Source organism: Calidris pugnax, unplaced genomic scaffold, assembly GCF_001431845.1.
Source record: "Calidris pugnax isolate Ruff unplaced genomic scaffold, ASM143184v1 scaffold418, whole genome shotgun sequence".
NCBI lineage: Eukaryota > Metazoa > Chordata > Aves > Charadriiformes > Scolopacidae > Calidris > Calidris pugnax.
In genome coordinates, this window is record NW_015091199.1 from 582,889 (window position 1) to 593,781 (window position 10,893).

At 47.4% G+C, this 10,893-nt stretch overlaps 1 protein-coding gene across 2 annotated transcripts in view; it reads left to right on the plus strand.

Moving 5' to 3' along the window:
• The window catches only part of PSD2 (pleckstrin and Sec7 domain containing 2), a 90,572-nt gene extending 79,685 nt beyond the window's left edge, over window positions 1-10,887 (plus strand). For both annotated transcript variants that reach the window (XM_014959670.1, XM_014959671.1), the window contains exons 13-16: window positions 6,321-6,478; window positions 7,510-7,654; window positions 8,705-8,848; window positions 9,924-10,887. In XM_014959670.1, the coding sequence (XP_014815156.1) occupies window positions 6,321-6,478; window positions 7,510-7,654; window positions 8,705-8,848; window positions 9,924-10,130 (654 nt within the window). In that variant the 3' untranslated portion in view covers window positions 10,131-10,887. The remainder of the gene's footprint in view (window positions 1-6,320; window positions 6,479-7,509; window positions 7,655-8,704; window positions 8,849-9,923) is intronic.
• Window positions 10,888-10,893: the final 6 nt, after the last annotated feature.

Here is a 10,893-nt window from a genome sequence, read left to right on the forward strand (position 1 = left end):
GGGTTTAATATTTTTCCTAGAACTTTTTTTTTTTTTTTTTTTTTTTTTTTTTTTTTTTTTTTTTTAAAAAAAAAAAAAAAAAAAAAAAAAAAAAAAAATAGGCAATTTCTTGAAAATCACAGGAACCATTTAGATCTAAATGAAATTTTCACCAAGAACTTCTAGGGCATGTCTCTTGGGAAGAGTCTGTTGAGGGGATATATATTTGGAATGAAATACACTTTCAGGACAGAATTCTCTTCCCATGCTGGACCAAAATCCAGGTTACTGAAGATTGTCTTGACTGCTTAGCACTAGGAGCCATGAAGCCATCACTGGGTGTCACTGCCCCTGACGGAGCAGAGGGGGTGAGTTTTCTTTGCTGTGCACAGCTAGCAGCAGTAACCATCCAGAGCAGTAACATAGTTTGTTATGTTAGTACTGGGTGGTTAGAATTTAAAAAGAGAATGAGGATGAGATTGATGGGGCAATTAGAAGACCAATGTCCTGATTTAGAGGACCCTCAGGAGCAAATGGTTAAAAAACTGAGGGCTCTCTTTATGGTCAAGGACTGAAGAAGCAAAATGCCTAAGGTTTGGCTAGGTTATGAAAGTGTCTGATAAATAACAGCCATGACTGATGTGTAATTAGCAGGAGGGACTGGAATTGCCAAGGATGCCCCAAGGAAGTAGCATTTGGAACAGCAAAAATTAACCTGAGGAATGTTTGAGCAAAGGTTTTGAGCAAAGAGGGGTTTCTTAGTCATGTGCTGCTGCCAGACTGTGTGTGATACACTTCAGAGGATTCCTTGGGCTGGGCTTGGCTGTAGACAGTGTCTATCAGGCTTGCAGAGACAGGACAGAAGGAAGAGACCACAAAGACAAAGTCCTTGCCCTGCCACTTCCAAACATTCCCAGCACCACAACACAGAGTGGATAAACATCCACCTGCCCTGTTGATTCTTAGTGCAATTTCTTGCCAATGGGCTGGTTTGCAGAACAAGAAAGTTGCACAATACAGGAAAGAAACAATGTGCCAGCCTGCCAAGCTCTCAGCAGGAGATGCCTGCAGATAAACATAAGGCAGAACCTGGCTTGAGCACAAATCACTGGGAAATGATTTTCTGATGTAAGAAAGAGGAGAAAGTACCTGCTTCCAGACCCACCTGACGCCATGGAGCATGGGTTCAGCCTGTTCCAGTTTTTCACACAGACCAAACCAGGGATCTAGGCTTTAATAGAAAACTCTAATCAACATGGTTTTAGGAAGTGAGTAGAAATAAGAGTGAGAGAGAGGAAAGGAGTGAGGAGTCTGGGGAGACAGATATATAGAAAGGAGGAATGGCCAGATACAGAGAGAGTGGGTAGGTGGGCGGACAGGTAGAAGTCTGTTAGAAGAAATTCAGGCAGCAGCCATAATCCTGCTGATGTAGAGATGTCACGTGTCATTGACTTGCCAGTGTTAATTGCTGAATTAGCATGTTCTAGCATAGTCTGCTGAAGCAATTGCTTGATCCCCTAAAGGGATGCAGCACAGTCTTGAGGAAGAAATGCAGCCTTGGGAGCAGGGTGCAACTCTTCTGTGCTCTAATCTGTACTGGGCACTGACTCATTCGGTGGCCTTTGGTAATTTACTTGACCTCTGTGAAATAGGGATAATAACCCTTAATTGCCATACATAGAGTGGTGTTGAGAGGAATGATGGAGACCTATAAAGCATGATGTGCTTTTATATGGAAGTACTGGAAAGGGTGCAGGTCTTCCCTCAGGGTCTGCCCTTGCAGCTCCCAACCACAAGGGAGTTCCCTACACAGCCCCAAGCCACGGATGCTGTCCCATGCAGGCAGGCCCTTGCCATGGTAGTGCTACTTGGAGTGACAAGTTCAGGAACAGACTGAAAACATCTCAGAGGTTAGTTTTCCTTATTAAATGGTTTGTTTAGGCTGGTAGATAATGAGCTGAAGAAAAGGAAAAAGAAGAAAACCCACTCACAAGCTAGAGTATGAGAAATCTCTGTAGCTCCATGTCTGTATTCGCATCACTGCTCAGGGCTGGTGCTGAGTCCAGAGGAGAGGGCAGCAGGACCAATACAGTGGGCTCTCTCACCCCATCCATGTGCCCTACAAAAGCAAGCACAAGAGATACATGCCTCTTCTTGACAAAAAAAAAGCTTTGAGCTGGGGAGCTCATACTGTGGATCTCTCACCACCTGCTCACAGGGCTGAGCAGGAGGGGAGAGTTGGCATCAGAAGAGTGGACCAAAACCATCATGGAGCACTGCCATGGCAGAAACTAAGCCCAGGCAAGAGGCTGGTCATGCACATTTAAGCAAAGCCTTTGTGCAGTTGACACAACAGAAGGCTGTGCCGCCACACAGTGAGACCTGGACAGGCTGGAGAGTTGGGCAGAGAGGAACTTGATAAAGGCAAGTGTAGGGTGCTGCACCTGGGGAGAAATAACCCCCTGCACCAGTACAGGTTGGGGATGACCTGCTGGAGAGCAGCTCTGAGGAGAAAGGTCTAGGAGTGCAGGTGGACAACAGGATGACCATGAGCCAACAATGGGCCCTGGTGGCCAAGAAGGCCAATGGCATCCTGGGGGGCATCAGGAAGTGTGTGACCAGCAGGTGGAGGGAGGTCATCCTGCCCCTCTACTCTGCTCTGGTGAGGCCCCATCTGGAGCACTGTGTCCAGTTCTGGGCTCCCCAATTCAAGAAGGACAGGGAACTGCTGGAGAGGGTCCAGCCAAGGGCTACAGAGATGATGAGGGACCTGGAGCATCTCTCTTACGAGGAAAGGCTGAGGGACTTGGGTCTTTTTAGCCTAGAGAAGACTGAGGAGGGATCTGATCAATGCATATAAATACTTAAAGGGAGGGTGTCAAGAGGATGGGGCCAGCCTTTTTTCAGTGGTGCCCAGCAATAGGACAAGAGGAAATGGGCACAAACTTGAATATAAGAAGTTCCACCTAAACATGAGGAGGAATTTCTTTCCTGTGAGGGTGGCAGAGCCCTGGAATAGGCTGCCCAGAGAGGTGGTGGAGTCTCCTTCTCTGGAGACATTCAAAACCCCCCTGGACATGTTCCTGTGCAACCTGCTCTAGGTGGACCTGCTCTGGCAGGGGGGTTGGATTAGATGATCTCCAGAGGTCCCATTCCAACCTCATATCATTCTGTGATTCTCTGATTCTGCAGGCAGGAGAGGCACATGTCTGTTTACACCAACATTAAAATCTGAAAGTGAATGAAATTAATTTAGAAGGATTCTGAAACCAAGCATCCATAACTGGGCTCAGTTCCTGCAGAAGATATCCCCAAAACAGACCCTGAAAATTGCTGACCCCCACCACCCTTTACCTGGAGAAGCAAGGGAAAAATAAACATGGCACCATTCAACAGCTGGAGGCTAAGGGTAACTGGGATGGTGTGGCACAGCATACCTTGCCCATTTCCCAGAGAATAGTGCAGGAGGCATAAGATAAAAAATCAACAGCCAAGTGGTACCAAATAAACCCCTTTGCCAGCAAATTTATGGCAGGATAACACCATGAAAAAGGTGAGAGTGAGGTTTAGCGGTACTACAGCATGGACAAAACGTTGCCTGAAGTTACTCCAAATATGATGCTGCTTATGTGTTAGTATAAATCAGTTTCTTTGAGATTTAAACCAGACTCCCTTCACTGAAAACATCTGTGTTACTGTTATGTTTTTGGACACAACTCTTCCCTCAGTAGCAGTTTATGCACACATTTAAATTGATATCAAAACTCAGAAAGGGAGTGAGCAAAATGTAGAGAAACTGCTGAAGGCTTTGGAGCAGAGCTGACATGCTTCGCTGAAAGGCAGTGGGATTACTCTCCAGGGGAAGGCTACATGGTGTGGCCCACACAATGGTGTAAGTGCTGGGCACTGTGGACTCCAGCCGTGTGTCCATGGCACCATACAGCCGTGGAGCGGTTTGCAGAGGGTGCCTGTTTAAGAGCACACGGAGGTCTCCCAGCATCAGCAGCTGTACATATCATTGTGACTACCGCAGCTCAGGCTTTAAGGTGAGCTTCCTGGCAGGGCTGGCCCACGCAGAAGTGAGCCTCTAGCATTATGCACTCCTGCAAATGCAGCATGCTTCCACCAGCAGGGAGGCAGAAGGTAGAGACAACCTGCTTGATTCAACCTTACGTTGATTTACTGAGCCCAGTGTTAGAAAAAGAAGAAGATTTGGCTTTTCCTTACGTCTACGTTGATGCCTGTGAGCCTGAAATCAGTAGAGGCAATACATGATGATGCCATTCAAGGTGAAGATCTGCACTGGTCAAACCAGTTTGCAGCCATGGCAGTTTCTCCTTGTCACATGCCATTAAGCCTAGCTATTTGCACTGTATTTTCAGAAAGCTTATCTTGAAATTAGAGATCATGGGCATCAGAGTTTGATTTATACAGATCCAAAGAGCTTCAGCCTTGGAAAGACATGCAGAATCGAAAGTCTCTCTTCAATATATGAGGCCTGAACAGCAATGTCTTCCTCAAACAACTGTTTCTTTCCAAGTGGGGTAACATATTAGGTCCTCATAAGACAAAGCATTTGTTTTTCTTTGTTCAAAGACTAATGACCCATTCCTCTGGTTACTGAAATCCTCACTGTGAAAAGGCCCCACAGTGCGGCCCATCTGAACGTCACCCTGAATGCAGGGTGGCTGTAGCACCCACCTCTTCCTCTGCTGGAAAGCCAGGGATTTTCTTTGGGGTTCACCTTTAAGAAGGGAGTTGCGTGAGCCAGGACCCCCTACCAGACAGTTCTGGGCTCTGTCCATTTCTTTGCACAAGGCCAAGTATCACATGCTGGTGAACACAGAATGGCAGCCACTCTCCCAGGTGGGATGATTGCTTCTAAAAAGGAGGGAAGGAAAGGCTTCAGAAGCTTATTTCCCATTAGGAGAAAGGTCTGGGTGAGCCACATCCATGGGTTGGGGAATGCCAGTCCCTGGTGGTCTGAAGAGCAACTGAGGGGAGACCTTTCTGACCCTACACCAGAGAACATCCTTACTGACCAGGGTTAGCAACCAGGAGACTGGAGCATGACTTTTCCCTGAATAGCTGGATTTGTACCACCAGGACACAGGAAAAAAAATATCTTTTTGCAAATTTGCAGAACAGACCAAGCTCCAGCTTGAAACCTAAGGAGGGGCTGGGACATATAGACTGCCACCATTGGACAGAGCTGCCCCTGTGCTGGCAGCCAAAGATAGTCAAGTAAAACAAAACATAAGAGCCATTTAGTCCTGTAGGTATGCACTGTAATCAGTAGGGCAAGTCAGGTTGTGACACAGCCTCTAACATCATCGAGGGTGGTGGTTAGTTTTAGCCAGGGTCAGGTTTTTTTACATCCATCTATCCATGAATGCATGCATCCGTCCATCTATCCATCCTTCCATCCCAGCACCCAGCTGGACCAGCTGTTGAGCTGGCAAGGGCACAGAGGGGGAGGGAAGGCATCACTTTAAGTGGCCAGGAGCTTAGTCACTGGGAAAGCAAAGGGTAAACACAGGATTGATTGAACTCCTTTTTTCCCTAAAAAGTGCTGTGCTGAGATCATCCTTTCAGAATCCCATGTTCAGTGTTTTCTATCTGTTTATAAAATATATACATACATAGTTACTGCTACATTCCCTACTTCCGTGAAATTGCTCCTTCAGTGGAGCAAGTAAAGCAGGAATACAGGGAATGCTGCTGCAATTTGCCAGTGCCAGTCTAATGAATGACATGAGAGACGACGCCAAAGGGGTACATGTGTTAAAGAGAGATTGAGCATGGTTCAAGGGGGCCGTGCTCTGTCTGGCAACTGCCCAGCAAGCCCCACACCTGCACAGAGGTGCTCTGGCTGCAGGAATGTTACTGTTCCAGGGCTGCCCGAGACAGTGCGAAGCCTGAGCCCAGCTCCTCCGCCACACAAAGCTGCAGCACCACAGCAGGCGCTCGCTGATACCTGTCAACAAGCAGGAGTTGCATCCTGGCTTGAGCTCTGCACTACGGGTGAAGTTCTGCAGAAACCTGGCCCTATCTTGTGCCTTCCCCCAAAGCCTCAGGCGTGTGCCCTGTTAGAGATAACTATTGATAATTATGTTTAAAACTTTCATCTCCTTCTTCACATCTTCCCAGTGAACTTAATGATGGAAGAAGTTGCCAGATGTTAATTATTATTATTATCAGCTCCTAGCATTTACTGTACAAAGCAGTGCTTTTCCTGGTCTTGGCACTCTGTGATTATAGCAGAGGGAGAAAGGCAGGTTCATTAAAGTAGCCCGCAAATGTTAGTGTTGTCATTATCCAATTAACATTCCTCTTCACAGGATGAATATAAACCTGACAAAGACCTCTCTGAAGTGGATTTGAAAAACGCCATCCGTGTGCACCACGCCTTAGCCACAAAAGCCTCTGATTACAGCAAGAAGTCCAACGTGCTCAAACTGAAGACAGCTGACTGGAGAGTCTTCCTCTTCCAGGCCCCGTAAGTACCAGCTCTTCCTGCAGAACAGGCAGCCTGACCTCCAGCTATCGCCACACTCCCTCCGACCTGGCCAGATCAACACACACATTAAGGGACAAACCTTGGAGGGGAGGAAGATGCTGAGCAGAAGAGCTGAGGGTGAGGTCTGTAGGGCTGTGCAAAGGACTCCGTCATGTGGTCACAGTTTCTACCTGTCACTCTTGGTAGCTGTGTGCCAGTCCTGGAGGTTCTTTCTCATCTGTCAGCAAGGTGGGCTGAGCAGGATGGGCCGGGAAGTAAAGGGCTGAGTACAGGACTCCCCTTACTAACTTCTATTGTCAGTCTGCAGAAGGGAGAAAATCTATGTGGTGCATTGAACTAAAGAGCTGAAGGTTCCTCTTGCCAGCTTTTGATGGGGAAACTTTCTAAAGCTCATTAAAGAATGAGCTTTAGAGGCTTATCTTCTCTCTCTTAGTCTATTGCAGAGGAAAGCTGTGTCAAGTGTGATTGAGTCTTCTCCTGTCCGCTGTTTTAATTGTCTCCTGCTGACATAGGTGACATTGTAAATTGGGCTGGGGTACTAATGTCAAACTGAAGTTTGACATCTGAATTTGTGCAGTGAAAACCCATTTGAAGGCTGGGGGAGCAGTGCCTGAACAGGTCTGATGATGGACCCTGGGCAGTGTCCCACAAATGAGAGGTCCTCCCTGCTCCATGGGACCTCTGTTGTGTGGCTCCCACTCTCCAAAGAGCAGAATATCCTTGGGCCTTTCCACCATTCTACCTCTTTCCAGCTCCTCAGGAAATGCAGTCAGAGCTGATGAGGAAGGCAGGACTTTCAAGAGGCAGACAATGGTCCTGAAATCATTAGGGCACTGTAGAGGAGCCAATTAGCCAGAGTTTTCCTCTGTTCACAACCCCAGGTGGCACAGAAATGGCTTCAAAGCAAGGCCCTCCCAAGAGTGCCTGGCTCCAGGGAAATTTTGAGCTGGCTGGTCCTGGGTCAGGAGCATTTACAGACACTCCCTCTCTTCTCCCCTTCTCCATAACAGAAGTAAGGAAGAAATGCTCTCCTGGATCCTGCGAATCAACCTTGTTGCTGCCATTTTCTCTGCCCCAGCCTTCCCAGCTGCCATCTGCTCCATGAAGAAATTCTGCCGCCCACTCCTGCCTTCATCCATGACCAAGCTGTGCCAGGTAACACATGAGAGAAGGAGCAATGGAGGGGTGACCAGCACTCAGCCAGCCCTTCAACACCTAGCTCAGGCTGAGCCCATCTACAGCTACCCCAGCTCCTGCCTGATAGACACACTCAGGGCAGTGGAGTGGGTGGCTTGGACAGACAGTGGCAAAGCCTGGTGTCTGGCCAATGCTTCCTCTGCAGTGGCTATAAAGCAACCCCATGCATCTCCTGCCTGAATGGCTCTTGATTCTGGCTTGTTTATCGCTCTTTGCCCATCACATCCCAGCACCTTTCTGTTGCTGGAGTTGAAAAAGCTGGTGCTACTGAGCCCAACAGCTGGCAACAACCCCACTTCATTTTATAACATGGCACTCAGAGGTGGCACCCTGTTGTTTCTCAAGCTGAAAAGCCACAGATGAAGGTGGAGTCTGAGTCCCACTCAGTGAGGAAGGTCTTTCTGGAAGCAAGGGGGCACCAGACCATGGCTGCCTAAGGCTCAGTCCACCAAGAGCAATGGGCAGCTGTCATCCAAAGAGTAGTTTTGGTTAGCACAGTCCAGGGAAAGTCCGACATGCCTTAGCACCTCCAAAAAGTAGGGTCACACTGCCACTGGGCCCCAGCAAATGGGAGGACAGCCTGAAATGTCAGGGCAGAGATACAGCTCCTATCTGCTGAACCAGATGTGGCCAGATGTCACCTTTCTCAGAGCCCAGATGGGGAGGATACTTTTATTTCAAAAAAGAGATGAGCCACTCATGGGACACCGCTGGTTCTGCCTGGCTGTTGAAGGATGCAGAGCATTTCATATTTATGATGCTAAAGAAGCCCAGGTGCCAAAGACATCTACTCTTGGCACTTGCAATACATGAGTTTTGATCTTACTCAAATACCTGTGTTTCAGCTGCTTCTTATCAGATGAATTTGCAAATGTACTGCACACCTTTGGCTCCAGCACAGTAGCCAAGCTTACATCCTTGCAGAGACAGATCCCACACTAACAGGCAGGCGGTGCACTTGGGTGTTGCACTCCTACGTTTTAATACCTGACATGCTTCTCTCGGCAGGAGGAACAGCTGAGGTCTCATGAAAATAAAATGAAGCAGATTGCAGACGAATTAGCAGAGCATAAATTACATCCTGTAGAGAAGAGCCTCAAGTCAAAAGAGGCTGAGGAATACAGACTCAAAGAACATTACCTAATATTTGAGGTAAAGGAACTTTCATCTTTTCTGTGATAAACGATACCGTGGCTGATTGAGAACTAAGAATTCTGGAGTGGATGCTGTGAGCCGGGGGAACGTGAAAGGAGAGAGAAGGACAAGGGTTCGCAAGCGGGATGGGTGTCTTGGGGCAGCAGCAAGCCTCACTGTTTTGCACTGATGCTAAAAAAAGAAATAACAGACATTTCCTCCCCTCTGTGATTTCTAACAAGAGGATGGAAAAACTGATGAGAGAAATAAAATCTTCCTTTACTGTGCTGAAACTTGACAGGAAACCTTCCTCAGGTCCCAAGTAAGAAAGTGGTCCAGTTCTTGGTGTGCATCAGTCTTTTTCAGCAACATTAATAAAAAGCTAAGGGGAGAATAAATCTGGATTTGATGCAACTATTTCTGCAAGTAAAGCCAAAACCAGCATTACAGCTGACTACAGACTCTTTGAGGATGCATGTAGCTAAGTTTAATCTCTCTGCAAAGTCTAAGAAGGATTTAATTGTGGGAGAAATGGGATATTTTGCTCCAGTGGGAGTTTAGCAGGTGTGATTCCTGCCACATAGGTGTCAGTGGTAAGGGACTGCTGGAGGCCTCTAGTCCTGCTTCCAGCAGGATTATTCCCAGTATTTCCCAGGCTGAGCATGCCATTTTGTGGGCAAGTCTCAGAAATCTCCAAGGATGGAAATATCCCCCTCCCACATACCAGGGTTGCACCACCCTTTTATGTAATGCCAAGCCTGACTCTCTAGAGCAGATCCGTTGGTCTGCTTTTGCCTCCAGTATCCATCTTATAAAACCACTGGCAGTCAAGACCCATAAGAGCAATTGGAGAGTCTTGTACAACCCTCCTCTTTCTCCTTATCCCTTTCAACAATGGGTTGATCAGTCTTTGCAGGCTTTGCATAGATCAGGGATTGTGCTGTTGTTAAACAGTAATTGTGGAGTATGATCAGTGGGTTCCGGACAATATGTGTTGGGTTTTCCTGCAGTAGCAGATGGCATTGCCTCTACTTTTCGCATATGTCATGGCCCAACCATGTTCCCAGGCTCTCTGTTCCCTCTTTCTCTGCAGAAGAGTCGCTATGAGACATATATCAACCTGCTGTGCATGAAGATAAAAGTTGGGACAGATGACCTGGAGAGAATTGAAACCAGTTTCTTCAAGGTGGAAGCTGATGACATTGCTTTGCGGAAGACACATTCAAGCCCATCTTTGAGCCAAGGTCACATGTCCATCAGCTGTAAGGCAGAAAAGGACATTTTAGAACAGAACACTTAACAAGGAATATGTGCACAGGGGGGATGAACCGGCAACACTTTACGCTCCTGGACTAAACCGATGAGCACAATTTTACCTAGGAAATTACAGGAGCAAAACTATAGACATGTATCACATGGTGATTGCTCTAGTGGAAGAAATCAAAGAAGCTTTAGTTGACACTCTCTGGCAATGCTCTGGCATTTCAGCATCATAGACACACCATCTCCCATCCCCAACGGCACCAGTGGCTTTTCTTTCCTTCCTACCACAGCCTGCACAACAAAGGGATGTGCTGGTTCTCCAAGGGCCAGGTTGCTCTTTTCTCCACCAGCCCTCTCTCTTCTCCTCCTTCTCTCCTGGAGTCCCCACAGGTTCACATCCGCAGCTCCCAGCAGTGTCTGTGGCACCACCAGTGCTCCCAGAGACGGCACAGAGTGGCAGGGAGCACGTCCCTCCCCAGAGAGGAGCACCATTCAGCACATCACGATAGGATGGGCTATCATGAGCTAGTCACTGACCAAGGGAGAGGCGTCGTCAGCATGGCATATGGGAACATCATCTGCCCATGGCAGGAGAGGCCTGAAATGCCCTCTGTCACCTTATCCTTTTTTTATATATATATATATACACACATATAAATATATAAATAAATATATATATAAGGAAACCTTAATGTGGGTTTTTAACCTCAGTGTGCAAGTGAAGGCAAGCTGCCTGGGGAAGACACTAGGGACCATGGAGGGTCTGACCAGCCCACCAAGATATTTTAAAAAATGCAGTA